General features: G+C 45.5%; 1 protein-coding gene across 1 annotated transcript in view; it reads left to right on the top strand.

The window, feature by feature from the left end:
• f3a (coagulation factor IIIa) overlaps positions 1-19,081 on the top strand; it is a 35,924-nt gene extending 16,843 nt beyond the window's left edge. Inside the window, exons 3-6 of the mRNA XM_070886634.1 lie at positions 12,892-13,082; positions 14,812-14,993; positions 15,111-15,264; positions 18,400-19,081. Coding sequence (XP_070742735.1) covers positions 12,892-13,082; positions 14,812-14,993; positions 15,111-15,264; positions 18,400-18,539 — 667 coding nt within the window. The 3' untranslated portion in view covers positions 18,540-19,081. The remainder of the gene's footprint in view (positions 1-12,891; positions 13,083-14,811; positions 14,994-15,110; positions 15,265-18,399) is intronic.
• Positions 19,082-23,541: the final 4,460 nt, after the last annotated feature.

The raw sequence follows: 23,541 nt of genomic DNA, 5'->3' as shown, positions 1-23,541 counted from the left end.
TGGAATCTTTTACATCTTTCTGAGAGAGCAGACAGGGCCTCGGTTTAGCGTCCCATCCAAAAGACACGTATACAAAATTGTCTTAAGATTGATCCACAGTATGTGCATAGCTGATCTCAACCAAGGCAATTGTAGTGTTATTATTGGCTGCAGTGCCCCATGGAAATTGGCTCAGGTACCTGTCCTAATGTCTGTACAGCAACATCATCATGGACAGTCCCTCGGAATCAAGGAAGACTTGCTTCCACTCTTTAAATAAGTCCTTAGGTCCAATATGAGAGCCACAGTCCTTGTCACAGGTGGGACAGATATTCGTTGAGGGTAAGGGAGGGTGGGACAAATTTGCCGCACGCTCTTTCCGCTGCCTGCGCTTGATTTCTGCATGCCCTCGGCGATGAGACTCGAGGTGCTCAGCGCCCTCCCAGATGCACTTCCTCCATTTAAGGTGGTCTTTGGCCAGGCACTCCCAGGTGTCGGTGTTATTCCCGGTGTCCTGGCCAATATTTATCCCTCAATCGATGTCCTGAGGTAATAAAAGACGCTATATAAATGCAAGTCTTTCTTTCTTTTTATTTATCATCAAGCCTTTATCAGGGAGGCTTTGAGGGTGTCCTTGTAACATTTCCTCTGCCCACCTTTGGCTCGTTTGCCGTGAAGGAGTTACGAGTAGAGCGCTTGCTTTGGGAGTCTCATGTCTGGCTTGCGGACAATGTGGTCTGCCCAGCGGAGCTGATCAAGTGTGGTCAATGCTTCAATGCTGGGGATGTTGGCCTGGTCGAGGGCGCTAATGTTGTTGTGTCTGTCCTCCCAGGGGATTTGTAGGATCTTGCGGAGACGTGAAAGACATACAGCAACATGAAAGTGTTGGATGCACCACCGAGCCTTACTGTCAAAGCTTACCCATCTGGAATGACTATGTGGGTGAGGTACCAGGGATTCACCATTCCTCAAGCCGTGAGGAAATTCATACCTTAGGAAGAGGAGCAGAGAGGAGGAAGAGAGTTGAAGGGAAAACATTCTGCAGATTGAATGTTTGTACTGGGCCTAGACTCTCTGAGTTTAGAAGAATGAGAGGTGATCTCATTGAAACATAAAAGATTCTGAGAGGGTTTGACAGGATAGTTAAAAGACCGGAGAGGCTGGTTCCTCGGGCTGGAGAGAATAGAACTCGACGCATAAGGGGTCGGCCATTTAGGACTGAGTTGAGGAGAAATTTCTTCACAGGGGGTTGTGAATCTTTGGAATTCTCTACCTTAGAGGGTTGTAGATGCTGAATCATTGAGTATATTCAAGGCTGAGATCGATAGATTTTTGGTCTCTAAGGGAATTAAAGGATATGGGATCAGGCAGGAAAATGGAGTTGAGGTCAAAGATCAGCCATGATCTTATTGAATGGTGGTGCAGGCTCGAGAGGCCATATGACCTACTCCTGTCCTAATTCTTGTGTTCTTATAAAATTACCATGTGATGTGGCAGACCTTTTCCAAGAATGGACCTACCCAGAAATGGCTCTGTAGAACAGGATAACATTAGTCTTTCATCAAGCTTTATCAACGAATTAAAAAAAAACTTTTTAATATTCATTCAATAAAAGTCGTATTTTGTTTTTATTTTCACACACTGATTGTGAGTATCATTATTAGCAATGCAGTTGCTGCAGTGTTGGCTGTCATATAAACTTCTGGAAAAGAAGTCTGCACCAAATGTGTGCAATACTAGAGTTGAGATGTTTAATGAGAATAATGTGCATGCATCTTTAAGATTTTAGTAGAGTATTATCAGCTTTCTAAATGTTGAAGGAACAGTGAAGCAAGATTTTCTCTGTGTAACAGAATCATAAAGCCTTAGAATTCCATAATTCTTAGCACAAAGAGGAAATCGTGGCCCAGTATTTTGTTAAACAGTAATATAAAGATACAATAGATGACTTTCTATCATTTTTAAGTTTGACTGTTTACGGTACCAGGGATGAGGAACTTCAGTTATGTGGCTAGAGTAGAGAAGCTGGGAGTGTTCTCCTTAGAGCAGAGAAGGTTAAGGAGAGATTTGATAGAGGTGTTCAAATACATGAAGGGTCTTGATAGAGTAGATAGGAAGAAACTATTTCCATTGACAGGAGGGTCGTAACCTGAGAGCACGGATTTAAGATAATAGGCAAAAAAGCCAGGTGGGAGATAAGATTTTTTCACTCAGTGAGTTGTTAAGATCTGGAATGCACTGCCTGAGAGCAGCAGATTCAATAGTAACTTTCAAAAGGGAATTGGATCTATACTTAAAGAGGAAACATTGGCAGGGCTATGGGGAAAGAGCAGAGTGGGACTAATTGGATAGCTCTTTCAGAGAGCTAGCACAGGCGCGATGGGTTGAATGGCCTCCTTCAGTGCTCTATGATTCTATAAATTGACAATAGAAACAGTAAAATCAATTCCTGCCTCAGTATTTTCACCACGTGAACTTTGCCTAAGGTAAAAATGGAGGACTATGTTGGAAAGTTTTGATAATGCAATGTGCACAGCATAGTTAATTTTCAGGGCTATTGCGTGACAAAGTGTTAAATACAGGTAATCTGTGTTAAGTAAGTATTTAGCTTGGAAATATTCAGGCTATCTTTTGATCTGAGCTTCAGTGCGTGCATAAGACTAAATGTTGGCAAGAGGTGCAGATGAACTAGTTTTTCTATATACCAGCAACACAATTTAGTAGCAAAGGTTGCCTTGGGCTCAATTTCATGTGAGGTGTGGTGGGAATGTTAAAGAGCAGTTCATTTTACTCCCTGTTTCTCTTGTTAGGTTATAGCTGAAGTATTAGCAAACAGTCTGGCATAAATGGTGGAAACCTATCAAACTCGGGAGTAAAAAAAAAACCCTTTCCATCTCTGACGTGAGTGGGTAAGATGATAGCATTAACCCACTTGTTTTCTGAAAGCCTCAGCAGATATCCTGGTGAGTGATGTTAGAAGGGACAGTAAGTACTGTATGAACTTGGGAGGAATAGCAATCTATTCAGTCAGCCTTAACCAAACTGATGGGGCTGGAATTAACTGGAAAATCAGAGCTGCAAAATCTTTAAATCCTACCCTTCCTCTCCTATTAGCATTAGTCCCTGGTGCATTTGGGGGAGGTAGCTCTGTGGTACCTCCCCCAAATGACCATTCTTCATTGCGAGCCTAGACAGTGTTGGCAGGTTATTCAACTTTGACCGGCATCACCACTTGCTCCAATCCCGCCCTTAAGGCTCACACAGGCACAAGCTGTCCAGCTTGGGTTGTGGGATGGTGATCAGCTGAAGGGACTTTTGACAAATTTTCCTCCCTTTGTGTTCCACCATCCTCCCTCCCCCACACCGAGGGGTGCTGAGCCCAATTGTAGCACTAATGCCATTCTCCAGCTGAGATGAAGCAACTTATCACTGCACATGGCAACCTAGAAAAATATTCAAAAATAGGCTGACCATTCAAATAACAGCTGACAAATCAAATAGCCGAGGAATATGGTGCTATAACTGGGGCCATTGCTTTATGGTGAATGAATGAAGTTAAACTCTGATTTATTACACGGGATTTTCACCAGTCTTTTAAGATCAAATTTTGCAATTCGCTCCCACTTTCTGTGAAGCCCAACTGAAGCTTAAAGGCCAGGAATGGTTAACTATCAAATTTTTCGAAGGATGACCACAATATTTTTCTGTGGTTACTAAGTAGAGGCCTTACATTTCCCCCTGAAAAAGAAAGGCTTGCATTTATATAGCGCCTTTCACGACCACTGCACGTCCCAAAGAGCTTTACAACCAATGAGCTAATGTGATAATGACCAGATAATCTGTTTTTTTAGTGATGTTGATTAAGGGATAAATATTGGCCAGGACACCGGGGATAACTCCCTACTCTTTTTTGAAATAGTGCCATGGGATCTTTTACGTCCACTTGAGAGAGCAAATGGGGCCTCGGTTTAACATCTCATCTGAAAGACGGTGCCTCCGACAGTGCAGTGCTCCCTCAGTACTGCCCTAGAGTGTCAGCCTGGACTTTTGTGCTCAAGTCTCTTTGAACCCCACAACTTTCCGACTCAGAGGCGAGGGTGCTACTAACTGAGCCACTGGCTGGCACAATCCATTTACCAGTCTGCTACCAAATGCCAGGCTGAGCTAACGCAGAGATCCTCGTGTTCCAGCAGTCCCTGCACGTACTCACAAATGTGCAGCCCTTGTGCACGTGCACATATTCACTTGGTTTTGCACCGTGTGAAAACTCTGGACACGAGCGTTTGAAACTTGGGCAAATGACTAAGAAGTGCCGGAATCAGTAGAAAGCTGACAGGGCTGAGGAAATGCTGGCTGTCAGTAGGAAAATGTTGACATGCTTGTATCTGAAACTAAGGATCAAACCTGCGATCTTCTCGACAGTATAAATACACCCACTGAGTTATATCCCCAGAGTTTCGTATTTACCCTCCAAAAGTGTAATCGTTACTTTTAACAAGGTAAGGGCCCCAAGTTTCCACATGATTTGCTCCTGATTTTTAGGAGCAACTGGTGTAGAACGGAGTATCTTAGAAATCGGAATTCTCGACATTTAGTTTGCTCCAGTTCTAGTCAGTTAGAACAGTCTCACTTTGGAAGATTATTTTTTTTTCAAAAGGGGGCGTGTCCGGCCACTTACGCCTGATTTCAAAGTTTCGTCAGTGAAAACTTACTCCAAACTAACTTAGAATGGAGTAAGTGAAGATTTTTGTACGCTCGAAAAAACCTTGTCTACACTTTAGAAAATCAGGCGCAGGTTACAAATTAGGCGTAGGGAACGAGGTGGGGGGGGAGGGGGGGGAAGGGAAGTCATTAAATTCTACAATCAATCCTTAGTTATACTTATACAAATATTATACAAATAAATCCAACCTGAATAAAAATTTATAAGCAAAGAAAAGATTAAATAAACCATGTTCCTACCTGTGTGAAAGTGCTTCAGGCAGGCCTTCCATGTTGGAGACAGGCAGGGGTGTGGCGTCAGTGTCTCGACGGCAGCGGCAGCAAGCTTCGAGCTGAGCTGCAGTGCTTGAGGCAGGCCTTCATTCTCTTCGTGGCTGGCCGCGAAGAAGCAGCACCGGACGGACCCGAGGCCATTCGGCCATGAGATATCAGCGGCGTCAGTGGCTGGCCGGCAGCCGAAGAATCAGCGGACCGATGTGAGGCCATTCGGCCACGAGATATCAGCGGCGTCAGTGGCTGGCCGGCAGCCGAAGAATCAGCACCTGACACACGCAGCTCTTTATGGTGCTTGAGGCCATTCGGCCACGCTTTAGGGGCGGCGTCAGTGGCTCGATGGCAGCCGAAGATACAGCAGCAGCCTTCGAGCTGTGAGGGGGACTGAGGCCATTTGGACAGGGAGAGGCAGCCACATCGACAGTTTTATATTTACATTTGCAGAATGGGTGCTGCATTGTCAACATTATGCAATGGTTTGCCATCAATTCACTGCATAGGAGAGAATTGATTAGAGCTCACCACACCAGGAATGTCGTAGCCCGTAGGTTGATGGGCAGGAGACCTTACCCACGTCGACAATATCGAACCAGGCGCTCGTACCTGGACATGAGCGAGGCTGATTGTGTGAAAAGTCTGCGTTTTCGCAGAGAGGTTGTCACTGAGATCTGTGATATGGTGAGAGCAGATTTGCAGCCCAGAAGCAGAAGGACAACTGCCTTGTCTGTTGAAGTGAAGGTAACAGCTGCACTTTCTTTCTATGCCTCGGGATCGTTTCAGGCTACAACTGGAGATGTGTGCGCCATCTCTCAACGTGCAATACATGCCTGCGTTTACCAGGTCACGGCTGCACTTTATGCGCGAAGGAATGACTTAATCAATTTCCCAATGACCGCACAAGCAATCCATGAGAGGGCTGTGGGCTTCTTCAGGATTGCCGGCTTCCCAAAGGGACAGGGCTGCATTGATTCTACCCACATAGCCTTGCGAGCACCCATGGAGGAATCTGAGCAGTACCGAAATAGGAAAGGTTTCCACTCTATCAATGTGCAGCTCGTGTGTGACGACAAGCAGCGCATCATGTCAGTCGATGCGAGATACCCTGGCAGCACCCACGATGCGTTCATCCTACGCGACAAGGTTATATCTGACATGTTTGAGCAGCAGCCAGAAGGGCAGAGCTGGCTACTGGGAGACAAAGGATACGGCCTGACCACCTGGCTCATGACGCCCATACGCGTGACACGGACAGAAGCTGACCGTCAATACAACATGGCGCACATTGCGACGCGCAGCATCAATGAGAGGACCATTGGCATATTGAAACAGCGATTCCAATGCCTGGACCATTCCGGAGGACAGTTGCAATACTCTCCTCAGATTGTCGGTCACTTCACTGTTGTGTGTTGCATGCTTCATAACTTAGCCATCATGAGGCAGCAGGAGCTGGTAGTGGAACCCGAAGACCTACGTGAGGGTCCAGTGCATGATAGTATTACGGAAGACCAGGATGTGAATGATAACGACAATCAGGAAAGCATGCAAGTGCCTGATGCCGAAGCACGAGGCCGGAGGAGGGCCGTCCATCGTGCTCCTTTAACGATTGCTCGAGACTTGCGCCAGCAGCTCATCCGTGAACGCTTCAACTACTGATGCCTGAGGGCTCTGCGACCACTTTTGCATATGGACATGTTTATTCTTTGCAGTTGTTCCTACGCTGTGTTGTGTTAATGGAACATGAAACAGTTTTAATGAAAAAATATTTTATTGAAAAGTTAACGTTACTCTAATAAAATATTTGTTGTATCAAACTATACTTTTTAATATGACTCTTGAAGATCACTTAAAAACTTTAAGATCACTTATAAACTTGTAAAGTTACAAAAGTTACAAAACACTTTCTATGTGAAAAATTTTACACTCTAAGATCACTTACACTTCAAGATCACTTTTTAGATGCAAAATTAAATAATTTACAGAATGTGAGAGCATTTACACTATAAGATCACTTGAAAACCCTGAGATCACTTATATGTTGTAAAGTTACAAAACTTACAAAACAGTTTCATTGTGAAAAATCTTACACTCTGAAGAACACTTAAACTTCAGGATCACTTTTTAGGTGCAAAATTAAATAAGATACAAAAAAATGTGAGAGCATTTACACTATAAGATCACTTAAAAACCATAAGATCCCTTATAAGTTGTAAAGTTACAAAACTTACAAAACAATTTCAATTTGAAAAACGCTACTACAGCTACATCAAGAACAAGAACAAAAGCAGCAAAGAAAGGCTGCAACCATGTCTCATCCATATCTCAGTGAATGTTCACTTCCTCATGGGGGTGTCATTTGATTGGCTGGGCTGTGTGCCCTTATTGCAGCAGCTATCTCAACCAGGCCCTCCTGACGGCCTGTGCCATCGATTGCACTCCCTCGGACATTCCCTCCTTAAGTTCCCGTGTCATTACTGCTATTTCTCCCGTCAGGACCGTCAACTCTTCACCTACTGCATTGACGCCACCGATGAGTGATCGGGTAAGCTCATTGGTCTCCATACCCAATGCCACAACCTGAGTCGCATCTGTTGCACACTGCATCTCAGGAGAGCGTGTCTCCAATCTCCTTCTCCTCTGCCTGGGTCTGCCTTGTGGCACCACTACACTGGGAGGCACGGGCATGGACGGTGGGATGCTCGGTGTTGCAAGCGGCACCACTACACAGGGAGGCGCAGGCTGGGACTGTGGGACGCTCTGTGTTCCAGACGGCTGAACTGGAGGGAGAGGCTCGGGCTGGAATGGTGGGATGCTCTGTGTTGCTGACGGCAGAAATAGAGGGAGAGGCTCGGGCTGGAACGGTAGGACGCTCGGTGTTCCAGACGGCAGCACTCGAGTGCAAGCCATGGGCTGGGATGTTGGACGAGTGGGTGTAAACTGCTCCATGATATCAGCAGCACCACTGGGACCCGAAGCGTCGGAATCAAAACCATAGTAGGTGGAACCAGAACCTATGCGAGAGGGAGGCGCAGGCTCGGATGGTAGTGCACTGACTGTAGAAAGCTGCATTATACCAGCAGCACCACTGGGACCGGCAACATCGGAAGCGAAACCATGGAAGGTGGAACCAAGACCTATGCTAGGGGTTGAAACTCTGATGCCCCTTGCTGGGGGCTCATAAACATTAAATTGGAAGCTCTCCCCTGCAGACATTTCAGTCATCGCTGCCATCATCCAGTCTGGATCGTCCGCAGCTGGTTGTACTGGTTCTTGTTCTGTACCCTCAGGATCCTCAGGGTTGGCAGCAGCATCGTCATCATCATCATCATCATCATCATGTTCTGCAAAATACATCAGAACAGTCAAATGCTTAACAGCAAGGGAGGGGGCTGGGTGGGTGGCATGAGTACTCTCACACATAGCAGGCCAGGCAGCAGGTTGATTTAAAGGGCCATGATGCATTTTCAGGACTTACCCTCTTCCTCGCGTGCGGGCCCAGCTTGTGCTGTACCAATTGCTTTACTCCATGTCCGACTCATCATAGCAGCTACCCTTTGTTCCAAGGGTGTCAGTGGATGCAGATTGGGCACGCCTCCTCCTGTCCGAGTTGCCTCCCTTTTGTTGTTGGCCAATTTCTTCTGCAAAGAGTAAAATATAACTTTTTACAGAGTGTGTCAGTCTGCAAGGTGGGACATACAGATAGCCAGGTTACAATTACGATTAAATTAAAAATGGGAAATATTACTTACACTAACTACTTGACCAAGGTCGTGCCATTTCTTTTTACACTGACTTCCAGATCTCCTGGTATGCACCACTGCGCAGTAATCTTCTGCAACTTGGTTCCAGCGTTTCTTCATTTCTTTTGGTGGCACTTTTATGCGACCTCTGTTGCTGGTATCTAGCTCCTGCCATCTCTGCTCAATTATATTCACTAATATCTCAACTTCCTCATGCAAGAAATTCTTTGTTCTTGGTGGACGTTGATCCATTGCAAAGTTGAATTGGCACTCTTATTTCTCCAAACACACAGTCCTTAATTTGCATGCACCAATGCAGCACCGATCCTGCAAGTTTAGCAGTGAAAAGCTGAACTCACTGATTTCAGCGGGTGATTTATTCAGCAGTGCTGCTAAAAGCACTCCTTCACACACAGAAATATGAAAAAAAATTAAATTACAAGCCTTTGCAGGGGTCCAAGAAACAAATCTTCACTTTTTCTGCAGTATTTTAAAAAATGGCCGAGTGCCAATGTTTGTGTGAGACTGCGGGTGCATGCAAGCTCCAACGCGCACGCGCAGGGTTGCCGGCACCACGAAGGCTAATTTAAATTGTACCCGCCCCCTGCTACTTAGAAAATCGGCGCGAGTGTTAGGCTCCGCTCCCTGCTGCGAAGAGCGCGCCGTGCCAAGCAGACATCGAGCTCCAAGGAGCTCGAGAATATCGGACTTTTTCTAGGCGCATTTTTCGGCGCGAAAAGCAGGCGCCCAGCTCAGAGGTGCGCCGTTTTCGCCGCGGCATGAAACTTGGGGCCAAGGTGTCTGGAAATGAAAGTAGAATTGACAAACTCCGTGAATTAAAGTCTTTATTGATGTATAAACAATACGCGGTCAGAATGAAGCATGTTAGCAGATAACTAAATATCAATCGCATGTAAACAGTTGGGCAACTATATCAAGGTTTGTTCAAATTCTTTGAGGAGTTAACTCATTGTATATTGAAGGAGGATTTCAATATCACAATTAAAAATAAAACCAGCTCATAGATTTCTCATTGACTCTGAATTTAAGTCTATGGCACATGGTTTTCATATGCAAGTATTCCTTGGTTGCCCTTTTTGAAGAAACATTTAACTTTAGAATTCTGACTATCCCATGCACCTTTTGATTTGGTGATGCTGAGAGAGTGCTCCCACATCAGAATAAAGGGCCAAGTCCAGTACTAACAGCATCCTAGCAGCGACTCCGACATTATCCAACCCAAAGAAAGAAAGAGAAATGAAAGAACTTTCATTTATACAGCGCCTTTCACGACCACCAGATATCCCAAAGCACTTTGCAGCCAATGAAGTACTTTTGGAGTGTAGTCACTTTTGATATGTAGGAAACGTGGCAGCCAATTTGCGCACAGCAAGCTCCCACAAACAGCAATGAAATAAATGACCAGATAATCTGTTTTAGTGATGTTGATTGAGGAATAAATATTGGCCAGGACACTGGGGATAATCTCCCTGCTCTTCTTTGAAATAGTGCCATGGGATCTTTTACGTCCACCTGAGAGGGCAGACGGGGCCTCGGTTTAACGTCTCATCTGAAAGACGGCACCTCCGACAGTGCAGCGCTCCCTCAGCACTTCTCTAGAGTGTCAACCTAGAGTTTTGTGCTCAAGTCTCTGGAGTGGGTCTTGTACCCACAACTTTTTGACTCAGATGCGAGGGTGCCACCCACGGAACCACGGCAACTGGAAAAGCCACAGAGATACTTCTGATTTCTTTGACATAAGAAGGGAAAGTGCTCTCACTCAATTACCCTTGCGGATACAGTCCTCTTTCAGGATCCATTGATTGGTTCCACTTAATTCCACAGCATAATTATCTTGCTTTGGTCATGGTTTACTGCTCCATAGCCAATAGTTGGTGTTGTATTTGACTCTGTGATGAGCTTCTGACCACATATGAGATAGTTTACAATGTTGAAGGTGCTATATAAGTGCAATTTGTTGTTGTGAAGCTTTGCCTGACCTGGCATTTTATAATATGGGGAAAGTGGAATCATACCATCAAATTGGGGAAGGGGGTTGTGGGGGGGGGTGGAGGAAGGTCCTCGAAGTACAGGACTAAGACAGAGTGATCCTATGTGATGGGGAGGAAACTCCCTCTTGCATTTTTTTTAAGACCCAAGTTTCCTCGGGGGGCATGCGGAGTGCCTTTTATTTTCAGTTTGCTCAATTTTTTGGAAGGGGAGATGCACAAGTGAAAAGGCCTTGTTGGGATTATATTGGAAGATTTGTACCATGCTTTTGATCCATTTTTCAAAAAACGTTGGAGTGTATTTATGCTGGTTAATGTTTTTTTAACTTGTGGTTCAGTTTGAAAAACCTTGCTCGCATTCAGTACATTTTTTAATTGTATTCATTTATAAAAGAGGCTTTGTATATCCAGTATATTTTTAACAGTCTCATGAAATCAGGCACTTGATGAATTTTTTTTCTATTTGCAGCTGTGCTGATACAGATGTTCTTGTAAACTGTTACGGTGTTGAAGATTAAAACATAACCATGATGTTTGTATAACACGATAGAAATCAATTTCAATTTAATATCATCTTTAACAATGTAGGCCCAGATATGCCCCTTCCTCTCTCTTCTTCCCCTGCCCCAGTGCTGGGCACCTGACGTGCACTGCGCCCAAGCTGACCTGGACGTGCCCTGGATTTGCGGGGATTCAGGTCCTGACATTCCCCCTGGCAGGAGCCTGTGTACAGGACCCGGGGTGGTAAGCCGGCTGCTGCTGTAACTCCCAGTGCCGTGCAGCCCGCTGGCTATGTTATCTAGTGTCCAGCTGCTGCCCCCAAAAAAGTAGGCGAAAGACCTCCAGCCCCAAGGATCCAGCAGCTTTCTGTGATTGGGGTTTGGGGGGCAAAGGGGGAACAAAGAGGGGAGGATGCACAAAGACCAATTGCCTTTTTAGGCCCTCTTGACTTTGCTGCCAGCCCTTTTCAAACACTCCGACCCAAAGGGGTACCTGACACAAGGACTTCTGACAGCTTCTTTGAGCATGCATCCAAATGGGTGCCCAACCAGTATTCCCAGAAGATGCTGAGTCAGGAGGTGCTATCAGGCTCTTACAGACATAAAGACGGCTTACTGCAATTATATAGGGCCCTGGTGAAACCACACCTGCAGTTATGGTCTCCTTACCTAAGGAAGGATATACTTGCCATAGAGGGAGTGCAATGAAGATTCACCAGACTTGATTCCTGGGATGGGGTGATTGTCCTATGAGGAGAGATTGAGTAAACTAGGCCTATATTCTCTAGAGTTTTGAAGAATAAGAGGTGATCTCATTGAAACGTATAAAATTCTTACGGGGCTTGACAGGATAGATGCAGGGAGGACGTTTCCTCTGGTTGGGAGACTAGAACCAGGGGGCACAGTCTCAGAATAAGGGGTTGGCCATTTAGGACTGAGATGAGGACAAATTTCTTCACTCAGAGGGTGGTAAAACTTTGGAATTCTCTACCCCAGAGGGCTGTGGAAGCTCAGTCATTGAGTATATTCAAGACAAAGATTAATACATTTTTGGATATTAAGGGAATCAAGGGATATGGGAATAGTGCAGGAAAGTGGAGTTGAGGTAGAAGATCAGCCATGATCTCATTGAATGGCGGAGCAGGCTTGAGAAACCAAATGGCCTACACCAGCTCCTAATTCTTACGTTCTTATTTCTCTCTTATTTTTATTATGTTAACTTTGCTAACTTATGTTCTCCCCCACACAACCCCCCCCCCCCACCCCACCCCACCCCACACTCCCATGCCGTAACAATACCTGTGCCCACTCGGGGCAATGTAAAGTTGGCAGATTTCTGGTGTCCATAGTCTCCACCCTTGAGCCTGGCAACAGAGCACTTCTCAGGTTCAAAGAAGAACATTGGGGGCCACTGGCTCAGTTTTATGGCTGTCCTGCCATTTCGCCTGCTTGCTGCTGTAAAAGCAGGTTTTATGTTTTAAGGTTGTGACAGCACAGTTTAATGGGGTTTGTACTAAATTTGCCGTGCACATATACGGCCTACCTGTGTGCCAAGATCATTTGGTCCCATGCTCACCAAAACAATGTCAACAATTTTTCTTATGTAAATGTTTTAAAAGGTGAATAGATGAATCTCTTAATTTTAAAATAGCATTGTTTTTTTTTGTGTAGTAAGAGAACTGACTGGAAGAGAAAGCCCGAATGTACTCGGATCAAAAGCACGAGCTGTGACCTGACCAGTCTGATGCAGAATGTAACAGACACGTACACTGCTGAGGTGTTAACCTACAGTACCATCAGCACAGAGGAACTTGAGGAGCATCCTTTTACCAAATCTGATTCATTCGAGCTCTTAAGGCAGAGTGAGTGTGGCTAACATTTCTGGAGCACAGGAGCCCTTGTATCATGAAGCTTACAACAATGTCTACAACTTAAATTTATATAGCGCTATGAAGGTAGTAAAACGCTCCAAGGTGCTTCGTCATCATCATCATCATAGGCAGTCCCTCGGAATCGAGGAAGACTTGTTTCCACTCTTAAAATTAGTTCTTAAGTGGCTGAACAGTCCAATACGACAACCACAGTCTCTGTCACAGGTGGGACAGATAGTCGTTGAGGGAAGGGGTGGGTGGGACAGGTTTGCTGCACGCTCTTTCCGCTGCCTGCGGTTGATTTCTGCATGCTCTAGGTAATGAGACTCGAGGTGCTCAGCGCCCTCCCGGATGCACTTCCTCCACTTAGGATGGTCATTGGCCAGGGACTCCCAGGTGTCAGTGGGGATATCGCAATTTATCAGGGAGGCTTTGAGGGTGCCCTTGTAACGTTTCCTCTGCTCACCTTTGGCTCGTTAGCTGTGAAGGAGCTCCACGTAGAGCACTTGTTTTAGGAGTCTCGTGTCAGGCATGCGAACAATGTGGCCTGCCCAGCGGAGATGATCAAGTGTGGTCAGTGCTTCAATGCTGGGGATGTTGGCTTGGTCGAGGACGCTAATGTTGGTGCGTCTGTCCTCCTAGGGGATTTGTAGGATCTTGCGGAGACATCGTTGGTATTTCTCCAGTAACTTCACAGGGGCGCTATCAGACAAAATTTGACCTTGCCACATCTAGAGGTATTACGACAAATGGCCAGAAGCTTGGTCACAGTTATAAGGTAGGTTTTAAAGAGCATTTTAAAGGAGGACAGAGAGGTAGAGAAGCGGAAACGTTTCAGGAGGGAATTCCGGAACTTCGGGCCTTGGCAGCTGAAGGCATGGCCACCAATGGTGGGGTGATTGAAATTGGGGATGCGCAAGAGGTCAGAATTGGAGGAGCACAGAGATCTCGGAGGGTTGTAGGGCTGTAGGAGATTGCAGAGATAGGGAGGGGTGAGGCCATGGAAGGATTTGAAAACAAAGATGAGAATTTTTAAAATTCGAGGCATTGCCGGACCGGGAGCCAATGTAGGTCAGTGACCAAAGGGGTGATGGGTGAACGGGACTTGGTGCGAGTTAGGATACGGGTAGCAGAGTTTTGGATGAGCTCTGTTGGAGGGTGGAAGGTGGGATAGCAGCCAGGGGAGCATTGGGATAGTATTAGCGTTAACTTTGATCTCTCATCCCTCCTTCTCTTCTTACCACAGAATGTCTGTCAGTTGCTGTAAAGATAAAAGGCAATATTTCTACTGAAGTGTTAAACCAGAAATGTTACCCTGTCTTTTCTCTTTATAGATGCTGATGGACCCACTGTGTACTTTTCTTTTGTTCCTGTGCTTATAAAATAGCCTATCCTCTAACTTACCATCAGCAACACCACAGGAGATCTGCTCATTTGGCTATAAAAGGACACATTATCTCAAAAAAATATTATGGAATTAACCAAGTTTAGAGTCACAGAATCTTGTGTCCCAATAAGAAGAAAAACCAGAATGAACTACTACAAAATATAGTGCATGACACTAATGCTTTGTTATACCCATTATAGTCTAGCATTAAACTTGTATTCGTGTCCAAATTTGCTACATTATATCATGCTGCAACATAAACGCAATTTAAAAATGTACTTAGTAGAAATGGTTGTCTTCTATTTAATATGCTGATGTTTCTTTGTATTTTAGCTGGTATCGGACAAGCAACCTTTGAACTCGTTGAAAAGAGTAAAACTGAAGTTCAACTGACAATAAAAGATCCACTGACTAACATCAAATTATCAGCGAACACTTCAAAAACATTGCGTGATATCTATGGACCCAGCCTCGAGTACAAAGTGTTTTACTGGCGAGACCGCTCAAGTGGCAAGGTGTGTTCAAACACTGTGCTAAATTTGTATTTTCTATTTGAAAAATACTCATGGGATGAAAGACTAGTGTTATCCTGACAGAAACAGCATTATTTAAAAATTACTTTTTTTTTACAGAAAATTGCAATTGCAAAAAATCAAGTGATAGTAATTAAGGTTGACAAGGGAGTCACCTACTGCTTCTCCATTCAACCCCATATTATATCACCATATAAATTTGGCCAAGAAAGTTCGAGCAAATGCAATTACGCTGAAGGAAATTTTGCTTCAAGTAAGTCATTTTTTGAAACTGTCTAGTTTATAAAGGATGTCCATCCTTCAAGTGGATCTGTGAGGGAGTGCCATTACTGATAGAGACTTGTCCAGAGAATACTCTTCCATTTGTTTTAAGAAAGTCAAAATAATCTTGGTTCCAAAGGGCCCTGGAACATCCATTCCCTTTAGCAGCTCTTGAAAGTGATGCGCATGAATAATATCTGGTGGGAAATGCCCTCAGTAGGTCTGCTGAGCAGAGAGGGTGCAGAAGAGATTTATTAGAATGGTACCAGGGATGAGGGACTTCAGTTATATGGATAGACTGGAGAAGCTGGGGTTGTTTGCCTTAGAGCAGAGAAGGTAAAGGGGAGATTTGATGGAGGTGCTCAAAATCATGAGTTGTTTTGATTGATTAAATAAGGAGAAACTGTTTCCGGTGGCAGGAAGGTCAGTGATCAGAGTCAACATGAGGAAACATTTTTTACACAGCGAGTTGTTATGATCTGGAATGCACTGCCTGAAAGGGCGGAAGCAGATTCAGTAGTAACTTTCAAAAGGGAATTGGATAAATATTTGAAGGCGAAAAAAAACTGCAGGACTGGGGAAAGAGCAGGGGAGTGGGACTAATTGGATCGCTCTTTCAAAGAGACGGCACAGACATGATGGGCTGAATGGCCTCCTTCTGTGCTGCCACATTCTAGGAATAGGGATCTCCCTTACCAGTCTTGTAGCTTTTATAGGGGTGCAGGTGGACACCTGCCAAGTACTGACCAAAACCAGAAACCATTCACAGTTGTAGTAGTGGCTAATTCTGACCTTGTTTAACACTGGTATAATCTGATGATCACTTGCAGCATTAGCTGGTAATCACTGTGTATAGTTGGGAGATTAACATGTTCAAGTGGATATAATTTTACGCTCTGAAACTGGTTATTCAGTTTAATTGGCCCCGAATTCAGCACCAGGTTAACTTCTTCAATTCACATTTTACCAAATATCAGTCTTTGGGAGTTCCACTTGCTGGGAGTGTCAGAGAGAGGTGATAACAGACGGTTTAATGACAAATCCTTTCATTGCACATTTAAAAACCAACCACAACTCTGGTCTCTTAATTCACCTGTGATTTAATTTTTGGCTTGGCTCTCCTGTTGGAAGTTCAATTGCAGCCATCACATTTGATCAGTTCTTTAGCTCGGACAAATTTGCTTCAGTATTTCTCCACTAATACGTCACACTCCACAAGGTGAGTAAGTGGCCATATTACCGTAACCTTTCTTGGTATAAATATTTGTCCCCCGCTTTAAGTGAATCTCAGAAATCTTGTTTATCCCGCTAATGGGATTTCCACAGGGGTTCTCCTATTTGCTGCTGTAACTTTGGCAGAAATCCCCGCCGAAAAGTATAAGCGGACGTTTTCGCGGTTTCTCAGGGATTTTCGTCAATCTTCCACCAAAGTTATGGCGGGAGATCGAAAGAACCTCTGTGGAGACTCTTCCCCATTGAAAATAAACTGTTATAAAATGGTGCACAAATGAATTTAACAAAAATGCATTAAGCAATGTGCTGAGAATTAAATGGCTGAATTGATGTTCCATTTAAACCGCATTTACACAATGGCTACCGAATTACAAGATCCACCATCCCTTTGTGAATGTGCAGTGTTAGAGACCAAAGCATAATTTGGGTTGTTATGAAAGATTTACCCATTTGTGATCCAGCAGGTATGTTCATCTTGAAGGACCACTCCATGATAAGGCTTTACAATATCTTTTTAAAAATTCGTTCATGGGATATGGGTGTTGCTGGCAAGGCCAGCATTTATTGCCCATCCCTAATTGCCCTTGAAAAGGTGGTGGTGAGTCGTCTTCTTGAACCGCTGCCATCCGTGTGGTGAAGGTACTCCCACAGTGCTGATAGGGAGGGAGTTCCAGGATTTTGACCCAGTGACGATGAAGGAACGGCAATATATTTCCAAGTCAGGATGGTGTGTGACTTGGAGGGGAACTTGCAGGTGGTGGTGTTCCCATTCACCTGCTGCCCTTGTCCTTCTAGGTGGTAGAGGTCGCAGGTTTGGGAGGTGCTGCCGAAGAAGCCTTAGCGAGTTTCTGCAGTGCATCTTGTAGATGGTACACTGCAGCCACGGTGCACCGGTGGTGGAGGGAGTGAATGTTTAGGTGGTGGATGAGGTGCTGGTCAAGCGGGCTGCTTTGTCCTGGTAGATACGTTATTTAAAGCAGTACTCAGGGGTAACTTCTACAATGGCTGTTTAAGTATTCATCTGAAAAACCTGTGAATGAAATACATGTTGTAATTACAATTGGTATTTTACAAGTTTAACTTACCAGACAATATGTAGATGGGGTGCTAGCCGCTGATGTTTAGCAGCAGAACATCCGGTTTCCAGGACTGGGCCTTGGAAATGGTGAGAGGATGAGAGCTCCATCTGTGCCCCACCTAGCAAGCCCGGTACCTTTTGTTAAATTTCTTGAAATTAAACCTTGACGGCAGGATAAGGAGACACAGGTACAAACTGGAAACAGGACGGGTGCAGCACTGATTTTCACTAAGCGTTTCTTCACGCAAAGAGTGATCACTGCCTGAAATGGCTCGCTGGGTAGGCAAAATATCTAGAGATTGCTGGCAGCTGTTGCTGTGAGAGCTTCTTTGGCACGATGAATGGCTTCCCTCATCTCCACTTACTTTTGTGGCATTCGTTAAAGGTTTTGTTTTTGTTTCAGCCACAGGCCTGTGGTTTTTAGATGAATACATGAAGGCAAGGACATTCTAAGGGCTATCCCGCCATATCCCATTTAAACAAAATATCTACCAAGGTGGTCCTCTGTACAGCTGTTTAGAGAGGGTATCAGTATCCATTGGGATAAGTTTGCAAAATGGTACACTCATTTACATAATAAAAACACGCAATTGCTGGAGGTGCTGAGCAGGTACAGTATTTGAAGTTGTAAGGCAGGTTACTGTTGTGGGAAGGGTCTCTTTGTCAAGACCGTTCCGACTCCCCACCTGAAATGTTAACCTGTCTGTCCTCTCTTCGGTGCTGATGGAGCTGTTGCGTATTTCCAGCATTTTCTATTATTATTTGATTTCCAGTTTTTACAATTATTACATATTTTTTCTCCTTTCCCCCCTCTAGATTATGGCATTGGCGCCTATGTGTTAATAATAATAGGAGCATTAGTGGTCATCAGCATTATTATTGGGGTGACGGTGTGTTTGTGCAAACGCAAGACCAATCACAACAACACTGAAACAAACCCTCTGAAGGTGGCTTGATCATCATTTTGAAGAATTGTGATTTTAGCAGTCAGCCCTGTCCCCAACTGCTGTACTGGGCTCTGTAACATCTCTTCACTGACAATAGGAAGTAAATGATTCCTGTATGCGTGTACCTCACAGTCATGGCCCACCATTCACTGGTGGATGGTGAAAAGAAAGATTTGTTTCTGTGAAACACTGGGACTTGTCCACATATCAAGCGAGTGAGGAATGGTTTCTGTAGACTTCTAAGGCACTAATTGGGAAAACTTCTCATTGATTGATAAGGCACTTTCATATCTATTTTTCTCTGCTGTTGGTTTCTAAGGGTAGTATGTTAATGCTGTGAAAGCACAAATATTATAAATATATTCTATTTATTTAATGACTAAGTCTTAACTATTTTTCTTTTCAATGATGTGCACCTTAAGGAATCTTTTGTATATTGGGTGTTTATTTTTCTTGATTGTACTTTAATGGGGAATATATCTTTTTTAATGAGTATTTTTGAATTTTCACAATAAAATAAACTGACGGTACTTAATAAATGGTGGTGACTGGGAACAAAAAACGTGTTATGGCTTTTTTGAATTGTGTCTCACTTTATTGTTTGGGAAGTGTGCAATGATTGCTCTATGATGCACTGAGTCACTTGGGGTGCTATGTTCATCCAGCGACGTAAGTATTGCTGTACCAGTAACTTAATACCACACCTTTTCAGTGCCATCTTTTTCTTTCTCTCTGTTGCTGACAATTTTCTCTTCCACTTCTTCCTCTGAGGGTGTTTTTTTCCTTCACTGGTTCGGTATTTTATGTTACTGTTCTTGTGCACTTTTATAAACAGCAGAGCAATTTTAAAATGGGAGCTGTGTGCCCAGATTTCCCCCACCCCAGGCATGGTGGGAGATAAGGTCCAGGGAAGAGCTACAAGAATGATTCCTAGATTGAAGAACCTCAACTACTCCGACAGACTCAAGACAATGGTCTATTTACTTTACAGTATCGGAGACTTAAAGGTGACCTCATAGAGGTCTATAAAATAATTAAAGGGCTAGACTGCGTATCTATTGATAGATTATTCCAGTTTAACAGATTGGAGAGTGCCAGGGGACAAGAGTTTAAACCATGTAACAGTAGGAATAGACCGGATGTTAGAAGGTTTTTCTCTTCCCAGAGATTAGTGAGCCTCTGGATACATTAGCGGCTGGTCTGGTGGGTGCTGACTCTGCGTACGCCTTCAAAATGGAACTGGATCAGTTCTTGATGGGCCAGAAATCACATCATATAGAAGTTAAGGGAAATAAATTCCCCAGCGGCCCGATTGGGGGCAGTTACCGGCTCGGGGCGGGACTTCCTGCGCCTGCCGCGAAAGCCCCGCCCCGGCTGCGAAATTGCGGTCACCCACCGCTCTCTCAATCGCTCCACTTCCTCGGGGCGGGATCTGGGGCGCGATCGGCAGCGCCGCGTGGATGCTCCATGTAGCGCTGGTGCGGTTCAACGCCCCTGGGCCGCTGCGCACTTTGCCGGGCCTCTGAAGGCCTCCACGGGGCCACCAGGGCGGGGTGGTGCTGAGGCCGCAGCCCAGCACCCAAAACAAGAGTGCCAGGCTGCAGGATGGCGGCCCGGACCACACACGACATCATCGCCGATTGCGTGTCGGCCCAGGGTGCTACCGGCGGGGTGTGGCGTTATCATGGCAGCGCCTCCGCTAACTCCGGCACAATTCCACGCGAGCCAGTGGCGCCTCCCCCCCGGGCGAAAAGTGTTTCGCGCACCGTTAGCGTCCCCCCTAGAAGTGATCGCTGAGATTTGTTTCGATCGCCTGAGGAGGGTAGAAAATTGGCTCTATTTTACCTCTCCCAGAAGATGCCATGGCTGCGGATGGAGAGAGGAAGTGTTGGTCAGGATGCTCCGAGTTTGGGACAGGCTCAATGAACCAGCTGGTCTAATCCTGCCTGTAAATATCAGACGTTCTTATGCACTGAAGTGCCGTGAAGCACTGACTAATTCCCCTTTTGTTTAAGTGAAGATTGCTCAATGACATGCATCACATCAACATTAAGCAGAGGTCTGTAAAACGTCGGTGAGCCTGAATAGTGGTTGAGTATATTGGTTACAAAGTGTGTGGCTGTCTGTGCATGGCACACACCCTTTTAACAAACCATCTGTATGGGTCATCTTGGCTGTGAGTAATCAGCCATATAACTAAAACACTAAGCAAGTCACTCGTTGGTTTTGGGATTTCATCAACCCACAAGACCCCCAGCAGAAACACAGACCTATTTCCAAATGACTTGTATAGGTTTGGTTTTCACATATACACCACTCCCTCACATGCCTGGATATTGTCATAGCTTAATATTATTGCAATGACACATCTTCCCCAGGATCGTTGATTTTTACCAACATTCTTAACAGCTTCTTTCATCCCCACATCTAGTCTGCTCCACCAGTCCACAATCTCACTATCAAGGCCATAGCTGTAACCAAAATTGGGATATCCAAGGTGCTTGTCACATTAAACACTTTGTACCTCTAGCAGCTCAGTTTGTGCAGAGAAAAAAAATTGGTTCCCATAATTTAAAAAGTTGCCTGATAGCAATTCAACATCATGTTCAACCATGTAAAGTTACCGCTATATTTGCTTGGTCATTCTTTATGGTGCCGCTATGAAAAGAAAAAAAAGACTTTCATTTATATAGCGCCGTTCATGACCACTGGACGTCCCAAAGCACTTTACAGAAGTACTTTCTGCAGTGTAGTCACTGTTATAATGTGGGAAACGTGGCAGTCAATTGTGCACAGCAAGCTCCCACAAACAGCAATGTTTTAGTGATGTTGGATGAGAGATAAATATTGGCCAGAGTACTAGGGAGAACTCCCCTGCTCTTGTTCAAAATAGTGCCGTGGGATCTTTTATGTCCACCTGAGAGAGCAGACGGGGCCTCGGGTTAATGTCTCATCTGAAAGACGGCACCCCGGACAGTGCAGCACTCCCGCAGCACTGCACTGGAGTGTCAGCCTAGTTTTTTGTGCTCAAATCCCTGGCGTAGGACTTGCACCCATGGCCTTCTGACTCCAAGGCGAGGCCGCTTCCCACTGAGCCATGGATGAAACTATTTGACATCCATACTTCTGCTGCAAGTGGAATGCTGGTGGTCCACAGTATGGAGTACCAAGGCTGTGGCCCTGGTCAGAGGCTGTAGCAAAGGGCATATCATAGCACAGCCCAGCTCATTAAAGCAACATCAGAAGCTATCTGCCAAATCTCGCCAACACGCAGTTCATGGTCACGGCTGTTTTATTTGCCTGGATCAATCAATGCATTTATTTTTTCATTATTATAGGCAGTCCCTCGAAATTGAGGAAGACTCGCTTCCACTCTAAAAGTGAGTTCTCAGGTGACTGAACCAATACGCGAATTACAGTCTCTGTCACAGGTGGGATAGACAGTCATTAAAGGAAAGGGTGGGTGGGGAGTCTGGTTTGCCGCACGCTCCTTCCGCTGCCTGCGCTTGTTTTCTGCGTGCTCTCGTCGACGAGACTCGGGGTGCTCAGCGCCCTCCCGGATGCTGTTCCTTCACTTAGGGCGGTCTTTGGCCAGGGACTCCCAGGTGTCGGTGGGGATGTTGCATTTTATCAAGGAGGCTTTGAGGCTGTCCTTGAAACGTTTCCTCTGCCCACCTGGGGATCGCCTGCCGTGTAGGAGTTCCGAGTGGAGCGCTTGCTTTGGGAGTCTTGTGTCAGGCATGCAAACAATGTGGCCCGCCCAACGGAGCTGGTCGAGTGTGGCCAATGCTGGCGATGTTGGTCTGATCGAGAACACTGACATTAGTGCGTCTGTCCTCCCAGGGGATCTATTACCCAATGAGAAAGAGGAGTAGGCTGCACGTTACCTGTACGGCTGGATTTCCCCCCACAGTGAAGGGTATGGTTGGCACATGTGGTCACCCACAGGGCTGCCTATCCCCAGTGTCATGACTTCAGGACCAGAAACGGGTGCCAGCTCCCTGAGTGTGCAGCTGCTCTCCATTCAGAGGTGCTCGCCCGCCGCCGCAGACGTCGCAGGAAAGAAACAGCAGGAATGCTGTTTACAGCTCCTCCGCTGAAGTTAGAGTGGACAACGGGAGATCCCCCACTGAAACCCCCCCCCCCCCCCCACAACAATGCTTCTGAATGTCCACAACCTGAGCCATTCCCAAGATTCGGATTATAATCCATTCATGGTGTCGTCGTTATTTAAAGGGGGAGGAAGATGGAACAGAAGCCTGCCTGTGGACCGCTGCAGCGATGGCTGTTTACTCCATTCAGGAACTGAATCGCAATGTAAAGATTCTATCAGGATCTCAGTGCAGCAGACCCCTAGCAGCTTGAAGCAAAGGTGTAGCTGCCTGGCCCGACTGGGGGAATGCAGTACTGCCTTGCCACGATAGCCAAAAGGAATACTGTCTGTTGTGCCCTGCATACGGGCCTTGCTGTGAAGGCAAGAGAAGACAGGCAGCAACATCCTGAGGCAGAAGGTCATGGCAACCATGAGTCACAAGACTTGCTTGCACAAGGCACCAGTCGTAAGGCAATCTCTTAATACAGGACACACTTAGTTATAGAATCATAGAATGGTTACAGCACAGAAGGAGGCCATTTGGCCTGTCGAGCCCGTGCCGGCTCTCTGCAAGAGCACTTCAGCTAGTCCCACTCCCCCTGGCCTTTCCCCATATCCTGCAATTTTTTTCCCTTCAGGTACTTATCCAATTCCCTTTTGAAAGCCCTGATTGAATTTGCCTCCACCACCCTCTCAGTCAGTGCATTCCAGATCCTAACCACTCGCTGCATAATAAAGTTTTTCCTCATGTTGCCTTTGGTGCTTCTGCCAATCATCTTAAATCTGTGTCCTCTGGTTCTCGACCCTTCCGCCAATGGGAACCGTTTCTACTCTCTACTTATGAGCCTGAAAGATCCAATGCATAACAGTAATTTCCACATGTGCCCGATGCTCTTGCCAAATCCAGTATTGACTCTA

Source organism: Pristiophorus japonicus, chromosome 8 (assembly GCF_044704955.1).
Source record: "Pristiophorus japonicus isolate sPriJap1 chromosome 8, sPriJap1.hap1, whole genome shotgun sequence".
Classification (NCBI taxonomy): Eukaryota; Metazoa; Chordata; class Chondrichthyes; family Pristiophoridae; genus Pristiophorus; species Pristiophorus japonicus.
Note: the sequence above shows the minus strand (reverse complement) of the source record. Positions and strands in the feature narration are given on the sequence as shown.